General features: G+C 40.1%; 1 protein-coding gene across 4 annotated transcripts in view; it reads left to right on the forward strand.

Annotated features, from left to right (window-relative positions):
• macrod2 (mono-ADP ribosylhydrolase 2) overlaps positions 1-25,938 on the forward strand; it is a 636,986-nt gene that overhangs the window by 158,827 nt on the left and 452,221 nt on the right. For all 4 annotated transcript variants that reach the window (XM_083540474.1, XM_083540475.1, XM_083540472.1 and 1 more), the window contains exon 4: positions 166-195. In XM_083540474.1, coding sequence (XP_083396600.1) covers positions 166-195 — 30 coding nt within the window. The remainder of the gene's footprint in view (positions 1-165; positions 196-25,938) is intronic.

Here is a 25,938-nt window from a genome sequence, read left to right on the forward strand (position 1 = left end):
CTGTGCGATGAATGAATAAATCTCCCTTTAGAGTGTGCTTGACCTTCAAGGTCTGGTTCTGTGTCTGCTCTCATCTGAATAACGGTGTCCTCTTCGAGGTAAAGTGTTTTCTCTTTCAAAATGGTCCAGACACTGATATATATTTTTTTTGTCTCTCTCTAACAGCGAACTCCAGTCTCCTCGGTGGTGGCGGAGGTAAGCATCCTGATCTTTTACAACTTGAGCTTTACAGAATTAGAAGCGGGTAAAAACATCGTGACATTGTGCTTTCATCTTTTTATTAATACGAATACTATTAACGCTGCGTTAGGAACAGTAACGGATACCACGCTTTAACTATGACACTAATGCGGTAATAAGTAAAGGATATATTATTATTATTATTATTGTAAGGGAATTTTATTTACACACTTTATGAACGAAAGGTTTTGGACACCTGCCCCTTAAAACATCCCATTCATTGTATGCTCTTAAAATAACTTCTACTCCTTTGGGAAGATGTTCCACTAGATTTCGTTGGGATTTGAGCTCATTCAGGGTGTTAGTAAAGTCAGGTTCTGATGAAGGTGAGAATGTGAGGAGGTCAGAGCTCTATAGCAGGAGATCTACTCCAAACCATGTAAAGCATATCTTCACGGAACTCGCTTTGTGCACAGGAGCATCGTCTCCTAGTCCAAGTTTCATCCGACTGCATCCAAAGACTCACATACAATTGTGCGCTACTGTGCGACTTTGTGGTAACAATTTGGGACAGAATCCACACACAGCTGAAAAAGCCTGGTGTCCCAATTCTTTTGTGCTTAGTGTCACTTAATGTTGTTAAAAATCTTAGAAGCATGTTCCTTTTTTAATTTTATCATATATTACAGCAGCTTTAAGCAGATTTGTTTCAGAGAAACCAGAAAGCGTCCTGCATCCTGACTGTTACAGAACACCAACAGTGGAGACGTCCTCCCATGATGAACATCTCCTTACAGCAAACCTCCCCATATGAGCAATAAGCTACAATACCATAGAAACATTAGCCAATTTAGATCCCGAATTGGTAGGAATTTTAAAAAAATGAACATATAACATAGTGCACTCGCTTGGTGAGTTTCTTGATTGGGGAAAAAAAAAGGAAATAACAAAGAATGGGCGAAAGTTTGCGGTGTGATCCTCAAGCAAACGCGAGTAGTTTCATTGCTCACTGGGATCCAGAGCAGGTTTTTCTTATCTTCAGCAACCTGAGTGTGCAGGTGTTATGTAAAGACCGAGAGGACGCTTTTCTTTGCTTTGAGTTTTTATGAAAAGCCTCCGGTTTTACCGCAGCTTGAGTTGCCCTTTATTATTAGGTGTTTTCGAAGGCCTTGGATAACCTTTCACACCTACATCCAAAGAACATGTTCCAACCGTTTCTGGGTCCGAAAATATTTTCAAAACAGAAGACTGAAAGACGTCTTTTCTCTCTCTCTCCTCTGTACATTTGCGTCGGGACCCATGAAATCGGAGGCAACCAACCATGTATTGACATGATTGAGATAATCATTTGCGCAGGACAAAGCCGAGAGAGCCGGAGGGGACGGCGTGGGAAAAATCACCCCAATTATTCGAGGAATTTCTTGATCCTCTCCGAACACCACGCAGCAACGACAGCCAGTCCCTAGATAACAAACCTCCAGCTGTTTATCTCTCACACAAATCCTTTGTTTGTTCATCTGTTTCAGGGTGCTGCCCTGAATTCTCTTTCTTTTTGTAGCTGTGTTGTGTCACATGTTCGGTGTTTTCGAGCTTAGAGATCACATGACCAAGACAAACCCACTTACTGCACCACTTGTCAAGAGAATAGGTTTGACCGGTCCTAACATCCGTCCTCTCACTTTCAGCAGGCGCCTCCTTGTATGTCTTCACGCTTCCATTATTGATTGGTCACGACAGTTTAATCACTCCTGAGCAATCTGCGTTTAGTATTTATTTTTTTTCTTATTATTGCCCTCTGTCTTCTTTGATGAGCTCTGAATGGGCGAAGACGTTTTGAGAAACGTCTACGGTTATGGAGATTTTTTGTAATTGTTTGACTACTAGATATCAGAAATACTGGGCAACAATTAACCAAAACCTTAAAAAGGAGCATGTTGACTAGGGAGGAATTTTGTTTTTATCAGTACCGGTACTGCTTATCGAAGACGTATCTATCATTATTATAATTTGGTGCAAAAAGACATGTTGAAATTTTCAAGTTATTTTTATCACAGCTTAACTTTAGTTCTGCGGTTTACAAATTCCTTCAAAGGAAACAGAAAAAGGCACATAATAAAAGTACTTTTTTTTTTTTATAAAAAGACCCCTAAAAAAATAGTAACAGAATTCTGGTATCTCTAGCATTTAGGAGTCTACCTGAAGCAAATTGATTCCATAGTAGTGAAGAGCAATCAAACTTTCACTATAAATTTTGTGACTTCTTGTGAAGGTCTTCTTCCCACGTATTGATATGGTGTATGGGCTGCTCCTCTCATCCCTCGCTGATGATAAAACTCTTTCTAGCCCTTAACGTTTCCTGTACGGTTATTCATATTTAGATTTACAATTTAAAACTGATTTGACTTTCCCAGAGACTACTAGTGCTAACTAAAGACTTATTTTATAACACATGTTACCTTCGCTTGAGGCTGAGGCAGGAGACGCTGGAGACATAGTAAATACGGCACATTGCTTGAGGTAAATTGCGAGCTTTGGTTTGTAAATGTTACGTTATATTACAAGCCTCATCTGTTCACTATTACACTACTGTATATGTTGCATCTGGCACTCGTTTCCCTTAGTTTTGTATCGTGAGCTCACACTTCAAGTCAAGTTTATTTCTATTGCGCTTTTCACAACAGACATTGTCTCAAAGCAGTTTTACAGAATTTAACAGTTAAGATGAACAATGTGTATTTATCCCTGATGAGCAGCCGTGGCGACTGTGGCAAGGAAAAACTCCCTTAGATGTTATGAGGAAGAAACCTTGAGAGGAACCAGACTCAAAAGGGGAACCCATCCTCATTTAGGTGACATCAAGTCTTTGATTATAGTCTTTAAACAATACAGAACACTGGAGTTTGAGAACATGAGAACTAGAGTGGAAGATTATGAGTAATGTCCTTTCTACAGTCTCCTACAGTCATTTGAGGTTATATAACCAGGAGCTACTGAGCAACTCATAAAATAGCTCAACATTCACGATCATCACAGATCCAACACCAGCTTCTCCATGCCAGAGCCTTTAAACACTCAAAGAGGTCCAGTGTCCAAACTCCACATGAAGGGGGAACGTTTCAACATTGCCGCCATGCACACAAACACAAACATGGCTATCACACGTTAGCCGAGCAAACGTCGGACACGTGATGACATCATTCGGGTTCGGGAAAAATGACAAGAAGCAGCTTCTAATTCTCCATTAAGTATACGGAGATAAAACTACCCAAATATCGATAACAGAATATCGTTTGATCTGAAGCTTAGCAGTAGTCTGTAGTATTGACCCAATTACATACCGGTCCAAAAACCAATTCGACCCATTCCTAGTGTAGACCAAAAAGGCGCATCGTTGTGGATTTTACCAATCAAAGCTAACACGTTTTTTTTCTCTCTAATAACGACCTAATGAGAACGATGCCGTAAACGTAATTAACACCCCATGGCACGGTGTTTGGCTTTTGAAAACCATCCTCAGTGGCTCTTGGCCAGGGACTTTCAAACACATCAAGCGAACGTTTCACATTCGAAAAAGCGGTAGGTGGCTTTTATAGGCTGCTCGGGCTCGAAGGAGGAGGGAAGGTTAATCCTAGGTGAATAATTGCAACATCAGAGGGACCAGCTGGAGTGAAGACAGAGGTATAAAAAAACAAGCAAAATGCAAAAAAAAAGAAAGTCAGCTGGATGAGGCACCGGCCGTTGGAAATTGTTTGGGCGGCGAAAGATGATGGTTTTATCATCAGAAAGGTCTGTCAAAAAGCCAAGTTGTTTTTCGGTCTCCCTTTTTTTTGCTCGGTGGTTCACTTAAAACAAAGTCCATCATCCCCTTTACTTTATCTGTGAGTGTGCGAGAGAGAGAGAGAAAGACTGACGGCTTTATCTTCTCACTCTCCTTTATTGCCATTGGAAGGCTGATAAACCTGCCTGTTGTCCTTCTCTCTCCTATCGTTTAGCGAGGTGAAGACCTCTAGCTGGGATAAGTTCATCCTGCTTAAGTCCTCTTGAAAAAACGAACCAGCTTGCTCTCTTATCAGTGCGCTTTCTCTCTCTGCTGGAAGTCCCCTGAGATTTTGGGTTGCATTTGCAACGGACTGTAAACTTCGGGTGGGTCCAAAACATTTTGGGTCATTACACCGCCGCCCGGAGTTCTTGCTGATTCCGGTTGTGCAATTTTCAGTCGGCGTGTTTACTTTTTCGCGGCTGAAAAGCTGTGGAGAAAGTGCTTTCCTGTTATTTGATGTCAGAAACTTAAAGAGCGACAGACTCGAATCCGATGTAATTACGATGCTTTTGCTCCGAGGATTGTTTTTTTAAACGGCCCTTTTTTTTTTTTTCTGCACTCCTCCTCTTCATCCTCCTCCTTTCCCCTGAAAGATAAAGAGGGATGAAGCCACCTACTGAGATGAAATGAAAAGGAATTAGCGACTTTGTTCTCTTTGCGTTCGGGTTTCTGTACAGGAGAGTCTCAAACTGCTCAAACACACCTACTAAACCTGACAATGAAGTGATAAATTTGAATCTGAACTTGACCAGACTCCAGACATTCCCAGACTGTTTTCACAATGCTGTAGTGTGTACGTGGAAGAGTAATGGTGATAGAGTGATCGCATTAAACATTAAAGATATTGTAATCAAAAAAATAAAAAAAACAACATCTACCATCTTTGATGGATGGGAGTTTCACCTTTGCTTAGCCAGAGCTCTTGATCGACAGGATTTAGCTTTTCACAATCATGCTTAGCTCGGCGCTACGGCACGATTCTGCAGAAAGCGATTAAAAGGTTATGAGAATAAGATGGTCTTTTAGACCATAAGACCCCATCCGGTTTTCACTTCTTGCATATGTTCAATTCAATTAATTTGCTAGGCACGGCGCTAAATCTTTTATTGCTTTTTTAGGAATGTGTTTTTTTTTTTTTGTGTGATGTATATTTACATATTTTATTTGATCATTATTATTATTATTTTAACTATTTTTTATTTCTTCTTCTATGCTTCAACTTTTAAAGGTTATATATAAAATAATGATTATTCAATGCTATTATTTGCTACGGCGGCTCGCCTGCGAAAATCTTGAAAAGGCCACGGACAATTTTCCGCCGAGGTTGCCAGGTTAGGTGTTATTCTCCCTTCAAGTTGCTTTGTTCCATCCGAATCTGTCTGCTCGAAGCCATTTTGCACGCCGTGTCACGTTTTTTTGTGTGACGCTTACGAACGTCCCGAGTTGCTTTGTCTCGGCTGACTTTTTAACTATAGTATCATCCTCCTTTTGTTTAATGCATGCTTCCTGGCTACACTTCACTGCCTCTTCACTAGTGCCTATCGGCAAGTCGATCCAGCCTGCTGAGTTTGTGCGTTCGGTTTCCATCCTCGAGGCCAGAACTATGCTCGCTCTATGTCTGGTTTATCTGCTGCTGCTGCTGCTTTCTTTTCCCCCTGGCAGCCACTTACTTTCTACCAAGCTGGAAGGGTCAAAGGTTTAGAGCGTTCTCTTTCATTGGATTTTTTTTTTCTTTCCCTACTCCTTTGTGAACAGCAAGTAAAAAAAAAAAATACTTGTTGCATCGCGGAAAAAAAATAAAAGAAGGGCAATAGAGTTCTTCCATCCTCTTTCTGACTCAGTCTTCATTATCCAATACATCATTAGCAATTTCTTTGTGTAGATACGGCACCTTGACTTCTGTTTGTGTTTCCAACTCGTGCTTTAATCTTATGTTTATTTGGACTTTTATTAAAACATTTACAGAACTTTGACTTTTTATTAATTTTTTTTACTTATTCTCCCTTCAGGTAGATCTTTGTTTTTCTAACTTGCCCTACATGTATTATGTGAAATGTCTGCATGAGGATTAATTCTCGACCTCGAATAGCTCACATACGACTCAGACTCTGTTTTTTTTTAAATGTTGTTCATTAATACATGCACGAAGTTTTAAGCCTGGACCTTCAGCTGGTGGTCGTTTTAGTCGCATAAACCGTTTAATCATACACAAGAAGGGGCTTAACCTTAAACTAAGTAAATCCTTCTTAAAATATAAAGCAGAATGCGAATTTGAAATAAATCGAATGCAGGAAAGCAGATCTGCATAAAGCATCTGGGGTGAGTGAGTGAACCTTTGATTAAACCTGCTATCTTCAGTCATTCACCAACCAGTTCGTTTGAAACTCCTGAAAAATATTTGATTATAGTCACCATGGTGAGCAGAAATGCAGCTCAGAACATGCAACCTAGAGGCAGATGATCTTCTAAACTTTTGGACCACATCCGCTTTCTCTCTTTTCAGCCAGGAACAAGAAATGGACGGTGAGGATGGAAAAAGAACATGTTTCTTTTACTCCCTTCTTGCATATGTTCAGTTCACTTCGAATCAATTTTATTTATAAAACGCTATCAACATCGGACGTTGTCTCAAAGCAGCTTATTTTAATGAAATAATTCTATTGCCTATAAGTTTGTCCCTAATGAGTGAGCCAGTGGTGAGAGTGACAAGAAAAACTTTCCTGAGATGGAATGAGGAAGAAACCTTTAAAAGAACCAGACTCCCCCCCATCCTGATCAGGGTGGCACCGAATGTCCATTTATTACTGTCCCCACTTCATTTCTTCAACAGTCTTCTGCTGTTATTGTTTATCTGCCTCAAGGTTGTGTGTTCTAAGCTGTTTTTCTTTTCACCATGTTCGTGCCCATTAACTATTCGGTGTCTTGCCGTCAGCTTCAACCAGTCCGGTTCGTCTTTGACTTCCCTCATCAACATGGTGTTTCCATCCACAGAACTGCCGCTCGCTTACGATATTTTTTCTTCCCTTCCTTTTGCAAACTCCTAAAAGAAATCCCAGAGGATCAACAGAAATATTCAGCGTTTCCGAGACCAATAATTAGTTCATGGTGAAGGTCCATGGACCCACTCTGAAGTTTGCTGTGAACATGAACTGCATTAAACTCCTGCCACACGATGGAATGATCCTTCAGCAATTGCTGTGCCATTCAGAAGCGTGGGAGTTTGGTGGAACGAAGGAAAGGATGAGTGTGACTGTATGTAGGTATATTTAACAGAGCTCTCCAAGGTCATTTCACCCAGAAATGGAAAAAAAAGCAAGCCCAAGTGAATCTCTGCTCCTTTTTAATGGGACAGATTTACCCACAGGGCTCGGCTGTGTGTCGTGTGACGTCCTTTTGCCAGAGGGAGGTGAGAACAGGCGGCACAATCGCACTCGAGTCCAATCAGAAGTGATGGATGGACTAATTGATGGAGAACGATCGCACCATTCATTATCGAGTGACTTTTTGTTCATTCTATATTTAGATGAAGTGGCGTGTTGTGATGTCGGAAAAAGAGCGAAATTCGTCTGTTAAACGCTGCAAGCCCTTTCGTTCGGGCTCAGTTTAATGGTGAGGAGATGAACACTGGTCTACTTTGCACCAGTTTCCGCCTTAATCACGTCAAAAACGCACATTATAAAGGACATCTCAGGGTACAAATGACGAGCGGGTTCATTCGATTACTGATTTCTGCTTCCTTTTCTTTTCATGTATTCGAAAAGGGAAAATTGTGCGGTTCTGGCAACCCGATCGCTCCAAAACACACCGAAAGTTGTTTAGTAAATGGAAATTGTTTGTGTTTCAATGTATTTAGCATCAGAATTTCCAGTCAGAGGAGCTAAGGGACACAAACATGTGTACAAAGCGAGCTTCAACATCAGTAGTGTCCCACCTCATGAGGATTTCGGACCTTCAAAGAGAAGATGCCGGAGCCCGAGCCATCTAAAACTGTACCGGCACCAGCTGGATCTCACTTCATGAAGAATTCAAATATTAGACTTTGAGGATAAACAGCCTCTTAATCACTACTCAAATTACATTCTGCACATGTTGTTTCTCCATCAATGAACATTCCAAAGTTCTGGCATGGAGGAGTTGGTGTTGAATTTATAATCTAATATCTCAGATGTTGAGCTAATTTTTGAGTTGCTCAGAAGCTCCTGGTCCCACAACAACTCCAACTGACTGTATAAGACAGTAAAAAGGACATTCATAGGCTTTGTCTGTACTAATCCAGATAAATTTGAAAATTTTTAATCGTTTCCCAACAGATGCTCATCCACACGTTTCAACTCTGTACTGCACACCCAAGCCCAAGACGCTTCAAGCTGCATCATTTCTGCCTGGCGTTTGTTTATCACTTTGAAACGTCGGGGCAACGACCATAAATACGTAAAAAAAAAAGTGTGTACATTTCCATAATCACACACTTTGGTGCTGATGATATTTCTCACTCTCCTGCCTTTGTTTTTATAATGATTTATAGTCACACCAGGAGTGAGAAATAGAGAAATAGAGTCAGGTTCCTCTCAAGGTTTCTTCCTCATACTATCTGATGGAGTTTTTCCTTGCCAAATACACACATTGAAATATAAGTGAGTTTTGTTCTATAATTCGTACGTTCTAAAAAACTGCTTCGAGACATTGTCTATTGTGAAAAACCCACTATAGAAATAAACTTTGAAACTTTTGAAATGGTTTGCCAAAGCAGGTGTGAACATGGTGAAGAAGACAAGGTGGAAGAAGGTGAATGTCCTGTTTCAATCCCTGACCTCAACCTCGTTCATCACATTTAGGGTGAACTGAAGCTCTGAGCCTCTGCCCACCATCAAAGCAATCAGTAGAGTTGCAAAATTCTGGGATTGAATTGGAATAAACCGGTAATTTACAAAATTGCACGTATATGTAGTTGGAAAAAAAATCTTGCAGGATCATCCATATGGAATATGTCCTAAATTCTGGAAGTTTTCTGGAAATTTTCCACCCCTTTGCAACCCTAGTTCTCAGTAATGCTCTTGCTTTATTTCCCTTCCAAAAAGTGTGGGGAATAGTGTTTCCCTCCTCCTTCTTCCCCTTCGGGTTGCTTTTGGATCTTCTTCTATCCATGTCATGTGGCTTCTTAAAGTCCATATACATGATGGTCAGGAAGCAAATCCTCTCGAGCTCTGTTACACAAGGTTACCGGACCGGTGAGGAAACCTGCCGTCGCGTGTTTGTGAAACTCTCTGAACCTGTCAGAAGCTCTCCGTTTCCTCCCGTTTTTTTTTTTTTTTCTCCAATATTATGAATAATTTATCATTTTTTTGTCTCCATCCATAAATCACACTGCAACCGTGAATCTCCACTTGCACATGGTGAGATAAGATGGACAAGTCGGTTCACGTGTCACGTTCATTAAACGCGTTCACTCCTTTAACTCCGCAAATCTAAAATGCTGAATCAAATTTTTTTTTTCTTTAATAAATAAAATAAACAAATAAACAGGAAGTATCCCAGCTAATGAAAATTCAGCTGAACTTCCAGTCTCAAGCTCTGGAGCTCCACATTCTTCCAAAGTGGGGAAAACCCCTAGTGTGGCTTCACATTTGTTTTCCCCGAGCACTTACCAACAGGAAACGATCCATAATCCCGGTAATGAAGTATTCCCCGGACACGAGTCATTTGTTCAATAAACGCTGACGATATACCGTGGCCTAATTTCTTTTTAGCCGCACTCGCTGCTCTTTGCTGAAAGCGATTCAGCCTCTGCCCCGGTGTTTGCTTGTACTCTGTATGTACATTTGTCCAGTGCGTGATTACATGCTACACATTTCTATTTATCTGTTGCGAGCCAATGATTTGTTTACTGTTATCTCGCATCTGCCGCTAACAGCTAATGGAAAATATATTTGAACTGACGTACCAGTAGTGCCTTCTCTCTCTCTCTCTCTCTCTCTCTCTCTCTCTCTCTCTCTCTCTCTCTCTCTCTCTCTCTCTCTCTTTCTTTCTTTCTTTCTGAGTAAGCAGGAATACTCTCCAGGAAAAGGAATACGAGTACATCCAAGTGCTCCACTTCCCGTTTTTGCCCGTGGCCGTGCTCGATTCTGAAGCCACAGCTTGAAATAATTTCCATTCAAACGATAGCAGTCTTGGTCGACAGGAATGCGTTCGTTTATTAGATCATCATCAAAAAGCCAAACTTGCCTTACAATAGAATTTAGCACTCGAGGAAGATTTGATGGAATGAGGAAGAACGTTCTTTTACTACCTCTATATATATATGTGTAAAGCTGCTTTGACAAAATGTCCATTGTTAAAAGCGCTCTACAAATAAAGTGAATTAAATACAGTACAGACCAAAAGTTTGGACACACCTTCTCATTCAAAGAGTTTTCTTTATTTTCATGACTATGAAAATTGTAGATTCACACTGAAGGCATCAAAACTATGAATGAACACATGTGGAATTATATATGGAATTATATACATAACAAAAAAGTGTGAAACAACTGAAAAATGTCATATTCTAGGTTCTTCAAAGTAGCCACCTTTTGCTTTGATTACTGCTTTGCACACTCTTGGCATTCTCTTGATGAGCTTCAAGAGGCAGTCACCTGAAATGGTCTTCCAACAGTCTTGAAGGAGTTCCCCGAGAGATGCTTGGCACTTGTTGGCCCTTTTGCCTTCACTCTGCGGTCCAGCTCACCCCTAAACCATCTCGATTGGGTTCAGGTCCGGTGACTGTGGAGGCCAGGTCATCTGCAGCACCCCATCACTCTCCTTCTTGGTCAAATAGCCCTTGATGCGTTCAGTGTGACTTTAGTCTATAGTAGTCATGAAAATAAAGAAAACTCTTTGAATGAGAAGGTGTGTCCAAACTTTTGGTCTGTACTGTATATATATCTGTCAGACATCAAGTCTTAGAATCCATGTGCACATCTGGACCTGATTTTGGTTCGAAAGAAGTGAGAAAACAAAATGGCCCCAAGTGACTAATAAGATGGTTTCGCTGATTGGTTTGTACTTGTGTTTTTCGAAACTATTGAGCTGGATTGTTATCTGGGTGGAAATTAGCCTTAGCGGGTCTGCAAACCATTAGGTAGAGTTTAAGCAGATTTTGGAAATCTGATCAATAAAAGCCTGATGAGTCTAATTAGCAGGTCGAGGAATGAAAAGCTGGCAATTATTAGAATGAGCTAAATGTCACAAAGAATGTCATTATTTAATCATATGTATATTTATGGGGCGAATAAATCGGTTCAGCTAACAAACACTTTCCTCCCTCTCGCATATGGAAAAAGTATCTCCATATTCGAAATCTTTTATCGAAATCTTTAATCACCCACGTTTATCTTTTGCCATGTTTACTTCTTGAAGCTCACTCCTACTGAAGAGACACACACTCATCCTTTGCTTACTCTATTATCTTGTTTGCTGTGTGCCCTAGAAGATGGAAGAAGGGGATGCAAGATGAGAAAAGAGGCACGAAGGCAGTGAAGGAGCCATTATTGTTTGTGACATCGGCTTGGCACCTGAGCAAAGGATTGGGCAATGTGCCCTTTGGCCAACCAGTAACATCTAGTCTGACTCTGTGAGCTCCATCTAGGGGATTTTCATCCAAATATTATTTTAAAAAAAAATTCCCCTTCTCAAACACGATAATATAAGAACCCCAGACATGCACACAGCTCTCATGAGTTAATCATGAGTAAAAAAATAATCAATCCTACTTTGACATTTCAATGCATTGTGTGAAAAAACCATTAATTAACACCAGACGTTCTTTTCCTGTTCCGTCTGCAGGAGGATGCGGCTCTACCTCTGCCATGTTAATCTGTATTATACAATATGTGACTCTCAGGACACGCCTCGTTCTCCGAAGCGTTGTGATACGTCATATTCACGTAGCAGCAGAAGACGTTTAGCGAAGAGAAATCGATCTACTGTACATAGAAAATATCGGTCACAAATTATCGCTTACTTTGTTTGATAAAAATTATAAAAGTATAGCGCATCTACTTATAATTATATACAGTGAGGAAAATAAGTATTTGAACACCCTGCTATTTTGCAAGTTCTCCCACTTAGAAATCATGGAGGGGTCTGAAATTGTCATCGTAGGTGCATGTCCACTGTGAGAGACATAATCTAAAAAAAAATATCCAGAAATCACAATGTATGATTTTTTAACAATTTATTTGTATGATACAGCTGCAAATAAGTATTTGAACACCTGAGAAAGTCAATGTTAATATTTGGTACAGTAGCCTTTGTTTGCAATTACAGAGGTCAAACGTTTCCTGTAGTTTTTCACCAGGTTTGCACACACTGTAGGAGGGATTTTGGCCCACTCCTCCACACAGATCTTCTCTAGATCAGTCAGGGTTCTGACCTGTCACTGAGAAACATGGAGTTTGAGCTCCCTCCAAAGATTCTCTATTGGGTTTAGGTCTGGAGACTGGCTAGGCCATGCCCGAACCTTGATATGCTTCTTACAGAGCCACTCCTTGGTTATCCTGGCTGTGTGCTTCAGGTCATTGTCATGTTGGAAGATCCAGCCTCGACCCATCTTCAATGCTCTAAATGAGGGAAGGAGGTTGTTCCCCAAAATCTCGCAATACATGGCCCCGGTCATCCTCTTCTTAATACAGTGCAGTCGCCCTGTCCCATGTGCAGAAAAACACCCCCAAAGCATGATGCTACCACCCCCATGCTTCACAGTAGGGATGGTGTTCTTGGGATGGTACTCATCATTCTTCTTCCTCCAAACACGTTTAGTGGAATTATGACCCAAAAGTTCTATTTTGGTCTCATCTGAGCACATGACTTTCTCCCATGACTCCTCTGGATCATCTAAATGGTCATTGACAAACTTAAAACGTGCCTGGACATGTGCTGGTTTAAGCAGGGGAACCTTCCGTGCCATGCATGATTTCAAACCATGACGTCTTAGTGTATTACCAACAGTAACCTTGGAAACAGTGGTCCCAGCTCTTTTCAGGTCATTGACCAGCTCCTCCCGTGTAGTTCTGGGCTGATTTCTCACCTTCCTTAGGATCATTGAGACCCCACGAGGTGAGATCTTGCATGGAGCCCCAGTCCGAGGGAGATTGATAGTCATGTTTAGCTTCTTCCATTTTCTAATGATTGCTCCAACAGTGGACCTTTTTTCACCAAGCTGCTTGGCAATTTCCCCGTAGCCCTTTCCAGCCTTGTGGAGGTGTACAATTTTGTCTCTAGTGTCTTTGGACAGCTCTTTGGTCTTGGCCATGTTAGTAGTTGGATTCTTACTGATTGTATGGGGTGGACAGGTGTCTTTATGCAGCTAACGACCTCAAACAGGTGCATCTAATTTAGGATAATAAATGTAGTGGAGGTGGACATTTTAAAGGCAGACTAACAGGTCTTTGAGGGTCAGAATTCTAGCTGATAGACAGGTGTTCAAATACTTATTTGCAGCTGTATCATACAAATTAATAGTTTAAAAATCATATATTGTGATTTCTGGATTTTTTTTTTTAGATTATGTCTCTCACAGTGGACATGCACCTACGATGACAATTTCAGACCACTCCATGATTTCTAAGTGGGAGAACTTGCAAAATAGCAGGGTGTTCAAATACTTATTTTCCTCACTGTATATATATATATATATTCGCAGGCACACTTTTTTAAATCCATGCATCATGTTGTTAACTTTTATGCTGACACACCGATGCGACTTGCTGAATCTGACCATCCCTAATATATTATATATTATATATATTAATGTCCTATACTTTACACTGTAAACACACACACACACACACACACACACACACACACACACACACACACACACACACAAACATTCACACATGTGTCCCCGAGGCCCTTCTAAGACATGTACACCACCTCTATGTGTGTGATGAGTGACTGTACTCAGGGACCATTCCCCAGCATACCGGCCCTAATCCTCTCCTCTCACACACTTCGTTATCATCTACGTCTCTCTCTAAACCCCACTGAGTAAACAAAGCGCTCTGCAATGCCATGGGATTTGTAGACAGAGTGAAAAAGGGAGCATGACAAAACGAAAAAAAAGGAGGGGGGGGGAATGGAGAGAAATGAAAGGTACAGAGAGAAGAGGCAGAGACACAGGAACAGGAGAGCACAGTACTGGAACGTGGAAAGCAAGGAGACGGATTTCACAACCCCCAGATCTATGTTTTCTTCCACTCTAATATCTCGTAGTGTTGATCTAAAAACGATCTAAAATATTTGTATAAGGAATCCAAGCTGAAGAAAGCGCGAAGCCTCTCACTTAAATAAGTCCTTTTAATAAGATTTATATTCATTATGTTTCCCAAGACGTGGCTTTAATTTGTCTGTCGCCAGGGAGCTTAATCATTAAAATGATAAAGCCTTTCAAATGAAGGCTGCTGCTTTTAGGCCAGGCAAAACACAAAGCCAATTTCTCTTCTCGTTCCTTTGAGCTTCGGTAAAAAAAATAATAATAAAAATACAGCGTGACTCATTGGCCATTTGTTTCGTCCACTCGAGGGAATAAAAACCTCGAAATTGACGAGTTATAATGGAAACGGCATGGGATTAAAAATAACCAAGATGGGATTCTCTGGGCTTGAGTGTGTGTGTGTGTGTGTGTGTGTGTGTGTGTGTGTGTGTGTGTGTGTGTGTGTGTGTGTGTGTGTGTGTGTGTGTGTGTGTGTGTGTGTGCGCAGAATCTGCATGGAGAACTTCTGACCATGTAATATATTCAAGTTGACTTTATTTCAGGGTGAATAATAATCTTCTGACAGATGATCCCTTCAGTGCTAACGTTATTGCTAAACATGTAATTCTTGTATACTTTGGGTAACATATGCGTCCTACTTGTAAATAATTACTAGTAACAATAATACTAATATTATTACATCATTTATATTAATAATAATAACAATACTGATATTATTACATCATTTAGATAAATATTAATAGCAATCTTAATATTATTGCATAATGTATATTAATATTAATAAAAGTATTAATTGTTTCATGATTAATATATGCCTCATTATTAATATTTCTGTAGTTTGCTTGTAGCCTCACATAGGACTTTTGTTAAACAAACTGCCGCTGACATCTGTTCATATGATAAATACAACCTTTATTGTAGTTCATGCTCAATATGGCTGCCGCTGTATTAAATACAATTGGTTCTATGGTTACATCTGAAAAACAAACATACAAAAAAAATCTGGGTTGATCCATGTGACAAATTTTTCATATTTAAAGGAGCTTTTTACTCGCCACATTTACACTACAGTACAGTGAAATTCTTTCTGTGCATAAATCACATAGAGGGTCAAGGGCCTTGCTCAAGGGCCCAAGAATTGCAGCTTGGCAAAAGGGGGTCTCAAACCAAAGACCTTCCAATTAGTAACCCAAAAACCACTGAGATACCACCTCCCCCATAGAATGAGGTTACACACCCCCAATAGTTACAAAGTTTTGAGGGCATCTGTCCATAAGGTTGGTATGTTCATGGTGCACATCTTATACCAGATTTGTGGAGATTTATCAGCCACAAGGGTTTTAGTAAAGTCAGATGGAGGTGTGGTAAAGAGGTCTGGGGTGCAGTCAACGTTCACATTCTTTCATGTTCTATAGTCTTAGAGCTCTATAGCAGGAGGATCTTCCACTCCGACTCATATCTAGGGTTAGGGTTAGATATAATATCTTTATAGACGCTTTAAACAGAGGCATTTTTATTGCTGGAACAGCTTTGGGTCTCTAACTTCAAAAAAGGAAAAAGAAACAATTGTGTGCCTCTGAGTTGGAGGTAAGCGTCTGCAGAAGAAGCAAATATGTCTGGAAAAGTCAGGTGTTCCAATACTTTGGTAGCGTATATAGTATCAGGATAATCAACTAGGAACTAGAATAGTTGGTATCGTTGTTGCCTCACCCTCTGATTATCCCTCCAAAGGTTTAAGGTTCTCCTGATTCATGATGGAGAGCGAAAGCATGAGAAGTGGATTAGCTAGAGCTGCCATGTGCTTAGGTATAAAAGAAGACTCGAAGACGATTCACCATTTTATTAACCTTTGAAGGCATTCTTCATGCGCTATTCTACGCCTTGTTACCCCATTTTATTCCCTTTTTCTTTTATTATTCTTTTTTCCCTTAATGTAGGTTGAAAATTTAAAACAGGATGTTTAGATGATGAAATCAAGTGAAACACATATTTGTTTGCTTGTCATATTTCTGGTGTTTCCTCCACTGTGCACGTTGGACTCAATGGAAATCACCAGCCCTTTTCAATCAAATCAGACGTGTTCCCACTTGATATAGAAGTATAGCAAAAAAAAATGCGAATCCCTCAGATCCTTGTGAAAGATGTAGCTTAGGACGGAAGCAAATCACGGGGGAGAATCACAGGGGTTTCAAATCAGAAGGTGGAATCTTCCATGGTGGTCTTCATACTATGGTGAAGCTCTGTCTCCTCTGTCTCTCTTGTGGCCTTGCCTTTCGTTTACACAACCCTGCAAACTCCACAAGGCCAGATCAAGTAGCCGGCTTTGATGTGTTTTATCGCTTGGCCTCTGGATCGGAGTTTCAAAGAGTCACGGCAGCTCTCTCAGTGGACTGCACGGGACCTGTTTACACAAGTTAGTGTGTGCGAGTGTGTGTCGGGGGGGTGGTTCTTGGTAGGTCTTAGTCCAGTCAACTAAATTACATTTACCCTGAAATGAGCATTTAAAGTTGCATTATTGTAATTGAGTAGGGTTTTTTTTTTCTACTTTCACTTTTTAAAGTAGTTTTTTAAATCTGTATTTTTTACTTTAGTTTGTTTTGTTTGAAGTTTGTTTAAAGTTTTCTTAACTGCATTTTTTTATCGTATTTTTTTTAATCGCATTTTTTTACTGAGTAAAAAAACTACTAATAAAAATAACGCAAAAAGAACAAAATCTCGCCCCGGAAACTGACTGATTGTTCGGCGGAAAGGACAAACACGTTAAAGAAAGAAAGAAAAAAAGAAATAAAGAGAGAAAGAAAGAAAGAAAGAAAGAAAGAAAGAAAGAAAGAAAGAAAGAAAGAAAGAAAGAAAGAAAGAAAGAAAGAAAGAAACGGACAAAACAGATCAAGTTGAAAGCGAAATAGCGTCGGAATGAAAGCATGCGTGCGCTCATTTCCTTAAATCTGAATCTGCATTTTTTTTTTTGCGATTTCTCTCATTTTCATAAATGACATTATCATTTATTTTTTTGCTGTGAAAGTGCATAAGTTAACATAATTAGTCTAACATTAGACTCAAGTCATAGACTTTTTTTTTTTTTGCATTTTTTATTGGTTTAAAAATGTTCCTTTATTTAAAAACAACTCGTTTGAGATTTATATCTCTTTGTTCTTTTTAGAACTTCACTAGAAACCCCCACCCCACCCCACCCCCAGTGTCATTTTTTTTTTTATTTTGACTTGTTCTTTTGACTTGGTAACTTGTTCTAAAGTAAAATTTAATTGAAGTAACAGCACTTTTACATGAGTAGAATATCTGATGACTCTTTCCACATCTGGCCTTTATGACATTTCACTGGTCAGTTTCATGGAATTTTTGTTTGCTCCAAGAACATAGTTTTTTTTTTTCTCAGTAATAAAAAGACCAAATACGCTTAAAATCGCCTTTTCCACTGAAACACACAATCTCAAATGAATGCGACCACAATGCTCACACCTATAAAGTGCACAGGTCTTGGACATGTTGACTAAAAAGTGTCCAAGAGATCTATTGTGCATGGCTTCCTTGCTCCACCGCTTTACTACTTCTGTCCAGTGTGATAACTGCCCATTGCTAAAACCCCATTGGTTATTTTGAAGACCAGCATCCAGACCGTCATAGTAAAACCAGTAATTCTCACAAAGTCATACAGCGATACAGAGTACTGATTGGTCATTGGGGATTCGTTTTCCCCAACAGCAGGTCAGACAGAATTTCCAGCTGCAATACAAATACAAAGGTTTATCGGTTTCTATAGCAACGGCTAATAACTAGTAGGATGAATGCACACAAAGCGATAAAACTAAATTCAGATGTGATGAAGCATAATTACTGTTTTGGGAAGTGTATATAATGTTAAATTTTTTGAAAAAAGGAACATTAGATTAAATTAGATTCAACTTTATTGTCATTGTACAAAGTACCTAGTGCAGAGCCAATGAACCAGACGTGCATAATTAACCTATTTACAATAAATAACAATATAGTAAATGAGAGTTTGGGTTCATATGTACAGGGGGAAATGTGTGATTTGTGTACAGAAGGTGCAGTGGGTAATAAGTTATGATATATATACAGTATAACTGCGTAAATCTTGTGCTGTGGATCAGCAGCGATGGACGAACTTCCCAAACCATGTAGTTAAAGTAGAGATAAAATATGAGTCCCGTAAAAATAAAAGTGTCCCTTTAAACTTTCACTTAAAGAGTTAAAGTAGAAAAGTATTTGCCTTCAAATGTACTTAAGTATCCAAATTACTATGATTTATTACGGCTATAATGTTCATATTATCATTTGTGTCATTTTTATTTAATCAGCTCCGGTTGTGTGAAAATGTGAGTCTCAACACACTGATCTAATAGTAGAATGATTTTCCTCTCTAAATGTTCTGCTTGCTGTTGAACTGATGCTGAACTGTATGTTGGGGATCAGTAGATACACCGAGCGCCAATCAAAACAAAACAGAGCTCGATCCTGATTGGTGACTCGCTGCGTGTTTCACCAGTTGCGTTTTTATCTCCATATATAAAAAGGATCGACTGATTCTGCAAAATGTCGTTGAGTAAAAAAGAAAGATATTTAGTGAAGTTAAAGTTTTCCCAGATGGAAATACTTAAGAACAGAATTACATTTACTTCACTACTGTCCAACACTGATTTCTTTTGAGGTAAACAAGCTTAAATAAAAAGATGATGTACATATATGAATGTCTGTATGATGCAGTATATTGAGAATAAATATGGCTGGAATATAAAATAGTGCAACGCTGAACATGTTCTTCAGTTTAATCTAGACGGAAAGTGACATTTCTAGACACCTGATCACAAGAGTTGTATGTAATCCATTCCACAGTCGCTGTTATAATTGCATCCACTCTTCTGCAGAGATGTTCCACTAGATTTCACCGTGTACTTGTGGAGATTTGTAAAGATTCATTCAGCCACAAGGGTGTTGGGAAGCCTGGGGTGCAATCAGTGTTCACATTCATCCTAAAGTTTTTCACTAGGGTTGAGGTCAGCGCTCTATAGCAGGCTACTTAAGATCTTCCACTCCAACCCATGAGAAGTGTTTCTTTGTGGAGCTTGTTTTAGGGGTATTGTCATGCAGAAACAGTTTTGGAACTCCTGAAGGAAACACGTTATGCTTCTATGTGCCATAGATGTCAGAAACAATCGTGTCCCTCCAGATTTGTGGTAACAGTTTGGAGAAGAACATAGAATAGAATAGAACACATACATTACAGCAACGTGAAATTTGTTCTTCGCATATCCCAGCTTGCTCAGAAGCTGGGGTTTTGAGCGCAGGGTCAGACATGATACGGCGCCCCTGGAGCACAGAGGGTTAAGGGCCTTGCTCAAGGGCCCAAGAGTGGCAGCTTGGTAATACCGGGGTTTGAACCCCTGACCTTCTGATCAGTAACACAGCACCTTAACCACTGGAGCTACCACTCCCCCTGTGTGCTGGGAAAGTCAGGCGTCCCAATATTTTTGCCATATAGTGTATTTCAAGCATTATTGAATCCATCTTGGATTTACAAGAAAACAGAATCTGGTGGTCTTTAAAATCAGGGGCGCATGAGGACTTGTTTCCTGTCCACACTACAAATACAATATGGACGCTTCCATCCCAATTCAGCTCCACGATTTTTCTGACTATGCATCATGATACATATTTGAAACCCTTTTCAGATGCCTCCACTGGCGATCCGATTCCCCCGAGGGATGCTTCTGTCCCGGGTCCGTGTCTGTTCCGTAGCGTACGGCGTGCGAGCTCTTTAGTGTGAGTCTGATAGGTGAGAACGTAACGCCTGTTTGGCACGGCAGCCACGGTGTCAGATTCAACACTTCTGTTGTCGAGGGACATGCAGAACGCTGCCATGTTTCAGAAAGTGAGAATGTGTCAGCTCCTAGTGTGTGTGTGTGTGTGTGTGTGTGTGTGTGTGTGTGTGTCACTTGTGGACTGTCAAATTTGCTTATGTGAGTCTGTCTTTGTGTGAGTGTGTACTCAAGTTCTGATTGGCATGCGTGCTTTGTTGCTTTGTGTCTGAGTGTTTTCACAACTCGGTGTAAAATCTGGGTTATTTACGCACTTCACAGCAGGCTAAAATAATAAATCAGGCAAAGGTCAGTGTGCAGGGTCATGCCCTCCTTTTTGAATCATCCTCGTTTATGAATTAGGTTTTTTTTTTTTTTTTTTTTGCCTGAATATGTTTTTGTGCTAAATGACTTTTTGCAGGATGCTGATTAGCCAAAGCTGATTCATTTCAGCCTATGTGTGTGTGTGTGTGTGTGTGTGTGTGTGTGTGTGTGTGTGTGTGTGTGTCCTGTCTGCAGTACCGGAACCCAAAAGAAAAACTGATTAAATTACCAGCCCGTCTGCAAATACTCTAGAAAACCGCGTGAAAAGAAACGAGATGCCGTCATGTTTGTTCGGAGTTTGCTTGTGAAGGGGTCGTTCTCAGGGGTCTACGTTTGCTCAAAGTTGGGACTCTCTGCTGGTGGTTGGTTAAATCTCTCTCTCGCTCTCGTTGGTTCTCTTGCTTACTATGCAGCCTGTGATGCCAGTAGGGTCTTTGATCGCGCAGGAAACGTGAAACGCCGCGCACGTTCCACCCAGCCAGGTCTGCTGCGGCACCAAACAGATGGGCATTAAATTCCGTCCTCCTTTGTTTTTATTTTCCCGAAAGAATTGCTCGTTCTTTTATCACAGTCATGAAGGAGGGTGGGGAAATATGCTGATTAGAAGTATGCACCAGGAGAGACAATTCTCTGCCTTCACTTTAACTAATGAGTACGTTTGTAATACAGAAACAAATAAATGTACTTTATCTTAAAACTACAGACTTATTCTGTAATGTTTATTTACTTCTTTTATTTTATTGTATTATTATTTTTATTATTATTAATATTAATATAAAAAAATTGTTTTTTCTATGCTTGGAAAGCGCTTTGGAATGTAACTATTAAAGGTGCTATATAAAATAATTATTGTTATTATTAATATTATTATTATATACACATACACACAAATAGTGGTAGGCCATCAGGGCCAATCAGTCTGCGAATTGATCAGTCTGAGGCCCGCTCACAGCTGCCAGAATTCGTCTGCATTTTCACGTCCTTCGATTGGATGGTCAGAGAGCACGCTAGTCAAAGCTATCGAACTGCATCTGTAGCAAACCTTACACCATTTGCCGAAATTTCCAGTCCCTAGGAAAAACATAACGCACTTGAAAAATGCACGGAAATAATTTTACGAGGTTAATAGCGACGCTTCTCCTAGCGACGATGTATGTATGTAAGAGGTGCAGCTGTGGCTACAGTGAAGGGAGACATGTTGAATTGCGTTTATTGGGTTTCTTGCTTCGGTAATGGCATTTACACTGCGTTTCTCTATAATATTGATGGAATCTACAGCCGTGGTGTCATAACGATGGTATTAAGAGGTGGATCGGTTGGGGTAGAAAATTTCATTTCCAATTTTTTTTTCCCTTGAATATACACATCATTAGGCCAAACCCTGATGTATAAAAAGTAGTACAGCCAAAGACAAAACCCCCAGAATGTAACTTAACACAGAGCCGCAGGCATTGTAACAGAAAAGCATTTTCCCTTCAAATTTCACACAGAAATAGCGCAACAAGCCCAGTGGACGGCTCGTAAACTGGCTCTGGCAAATACAGGAGTATGCTCTTCATTGCAGAAAGTAAAGTTCTCTTTTTCATGGCTTTTATTATTATGTAGCTACTGTGCAGTGCTCTGATCTCCTGAGAAGTTAGACTACGCACGTTATTCAGGTCTATGTAGGGCTTAGCATTGCCCGCTTTATCAAATAAAAGCATCTTACGTCTATCAGCTTTAGCCATGATCGGATCTGAGAGTGTACCAGTACCATACACACTCATATATCGGCCCTCATCGTCTTATTGTTTCTCCTCCATTCGAGCGCAACGCAAAGGCTTGTTAATCACCGAATCAGTCTGGAGTTACACAAGCATACAGGCCTAATTACACCAAGCTTGATTAGTCGCTGAATATTATGCGGATATGGCGAGTAAAAAAAAAAAAAAGGGGGATTAATACTGTCAGCCAACAGTTGCACCGCTGCACTAACAGCCCACGGCGCTAGAACAAAGAACGCAAGCATGAAGAAGAATCCTCTCAGATAGTGTCACCTCCACAGGCCATCATTAACCATCCCGAACAATAACAGCTCGGTATTATTCTCGAGCGTCGAATTACCGTATTTTGGCCCTTCCTTTGTATTTAAAGCTTAAGCATGTATACTTTATCATTTTAATACTGCGGGAAGGTTCCAAGCGCAAACAGAACATGAATTATTTGCAGGCCCATTCCTTTCCGGTGTGAAATAAAAGTCGATGTATGGTTTTTAGCGAGCTGCGGTTTGCACTCCATGGCACACGGCTCTGAGGAATGAATTGCATTCTTCGCTGGATCTGAGCCCGGTGCTGAGATTGTAGCTACCAATCTTTATACGTCAGATTTTGGCGTGACATTCTGGTGAATATTATCTGCGAAAGTCCCAGGCTTCGGCTGCTTCCTCCCTTTTGTGCTCCGTCTGCCGTATGAAGAAAAAAAAAACTGAATATATGAGATGTCTGGTCTATTGCTGTCTTAGCCATCCATCGATTGCTGATAAATGCTGTAGTGTGGAATCCATCACTAGGCGTCTCTGTATGACTTGAATGAGCACAATCCCCTTCTGTGTCATCCTTCTAATGCACACGGTCACATGCTTTTTCCTTCCCTTTCACTGACATCAGCGCATTTCAGATAAAGTGTTTGTTGTGGCTTTCCTTTATCACGTCCCGGCCCTTTTGTAACGTACATTCACTAGCCGAGGTCAGCGGGTGAAGCATTATGGCCGAGCGAGATGAAGAGGGGGTCAAAGTTCTTGACATGGCAATTTGTGGTCCAGTCAGCAGGCGACAATCCTCACAATGGACCCATGTGAAGTGAAGCCTCTCCCCTGTTGTAAAGGAACTCAAGCAGTTTCTCACTTAGACTAATGAGACTGAATCTAGAGCCTGAGACTGAATCTAGAGCCCTTTTTTGTTTTTGAAGCTATGCCACAACAGGCCTCACGCGTTCTGTAAAAATGTCCACATTACAAAGCCAGCTCTCCTTGACATACTAGTATTTAAAAGCAGACAGCACAGTGCTTCCGAACGACTCCCTCCTTCAGTCAATCACTATTTACTATCTAGACTTTTTATATAGGGCTCTGTATACGGGAGACACCAGGTGTACTATCGAGGGCTCTGCAAACACATCATTATTTGCTCTCGCAAACCGAATGCAGCACTTCCTGCTTTTACTTCCATGCATTTACTCATCATATATCTGTGTATTTCTATCTCTCTATCTCTCTATCTCTCTATCTCTCTATCTATCTATCTATCTATCTATCTATCTGTCTGTCTGTCTGTCTGTCTGTCTGTCTGTCTGTCTGTCTGTCTGTCTGTCTGTATATATATATATATATATACACACACACACACACACACACACACACACACACACACACACACACACACACACACACACACACACACAGTATATATGTATGTATCAAATCATATATATCATAGTATATATGTGATGCATCAATTGAAAAAAGTTGACATTTGTATCGTGATCCATCATTTTAAACATATTTGCATCTGTAAAAAACGATTTGTTTATATATAATCATTTGTAGATGCGCAATATTTTTAATTTTCAAAAAGTGACCAATAATTTGCGCCTAATATTTTCTATGTAGATTGACATGGTAGAGGTAGAGCTGCTTCCTCTTGGAGACAGAACAAGAAAAGAACTTCTGGTTTTATTTAATGTTTATTGTAGTGCAAAGGCCTGTTTGTGAAAGAGCCATACATTAGAATTTAAAGGGCACTTAAGCAAATAGATGATTTGCTGTCTGTCTCGATCAAAGAAATCAAAGCGTACTAGCTATACAATATTGAATTGCATGGCACCATATTTTATCCAATGAATAGTATTGCATCAGATCGCATCGTGTTGAATCGAACTGAAATTGGATTGCATTGCATCGTAATGGGGTGAATCGTATCACATAGCTCTGGGATGCAACCTGTAGTCCTGGTTGTGCTTCGTGGTAAAAAGGAGAGTGAACTGGCTGTATTTGCAGTTCTGTGATAAATAATAGGATGAAATGTAAATTCAGAAATACAAATGGTTCAAAATTTTATGTCTAAATTTGTACACTATTATAGTAAAACTCAAGTGGAATGCGTAAAAACTATTCCACACTGGTAATCTTTTGAAGGGTTTCGGGCATGTTTAAGGGATGCTGTCTCTAAATTTTCCATACCATGCCATCTTAATTTCTAGTTTAGTTCTGCTTAGAGACTGTTTGCTGAAAACACCTTATTGAGAATGTAAGCAGTTGAAAATGTAGATACCGAGTAGCACGGGCTCCCTTGAGAGTACGGTTTGCTTGATTCATGGCTTGCTTCCATTTTTCTTCCCCTGCAACTAGCCTTCAAGCTGAACAGCCAATCAGGGAGTTCATTCTTCTACTGACCTTTGATACCGGGTCAATATGCTTAGTCACTGGTCGGACAAGGAGCGGCTAATGTCGGCATTGTTGGGCGCTCTGCGCTCTCCAAATGGCATTTGACCACTCGTGGTGCTTGTGGCTACCAACTGACAAGCAACTTGTTGGGTCATGACCCTTTAACCTACCCCTACTAAACCAAGTTAGAAATGAGACAAAAACTATTATCTAGCTGGTGAAAGTTGGATCAAAAACGCCACTTATCTATCAGTCTAGTTCTCCATTTCTCTTATTCATGGTATGTCAAGGCAATTTTTGTCTAACAAAGCACAGGCATTTTGAGTGCAATTGAAAAATGAGGCAGGGATTCAAACAGAGATTCATGTGGTGAATGTTTCCCCAGTGCACTATTAGAACAACAGCGTGGGCCATTCCTTAGATATCAATCTTTTATCCTAACCTCAAACGTATCTCATTAGGAAATCAGCAGTCTGAGACAGAGATGGATTTCGTTCATCGAGTCAAACGAACAAATCTTTATGCACATCATGATGGACCTTAAATTCAGTTTTTAATATCCATTGTAATTGGGGTATTTGTTAGTTTATTACAAAAGACATCTGGAGAAGGTGTGCGGACGTCTTTGCCCGAATCGAGGCAAAAACGAGTGTGGCTACTTGCTATCTATATCTCTTCGTCTTCCTGTTCATTTATCTGTCATCCACCCATTCATCCATCATATTTTAATCCATCTATCTGTTAAGTGCTCGTGTCAGGTCAGGAGGCGATGCAGTGCTGTATATCCATCACTTTCACTTCTGGACAAGAACCAAACAACATTGTTTTATGGACTGTACAATCTCTAAAAACAAGACTCGGGTATAGATGTTATCCTAACATATTATATGCGATTCTAAATCGTTATTTAAAATAGCCTGGCACTTTAGTTTTATCCTGGAAAGCTTTTTTCTATTGTATAAAGAAAAGAACAAATTCAAATGCGCAAAGAAACCCCGTGTCATTTCATTAACCAGATCACATCCAAGACCTGCGTGAGAAAATCATTTCTTTCCTCATTTCTGGCTAAATGAATTCTGAAATAATAGTTCATTTATGCTAATCTGAA

The sequence above is a fragment of the Silurus aristotelis genome, assembly GCF_946808225.1.
Source record: "Silurus aristotelis genome assembly, chromosome: 4".
Classification (NCBI taxonomy): Eukaryota; Metazoa; Chordata; class Actinopteri; order Siluriformes; family Siluridae; genus Silurus; species Silurus aristotelis.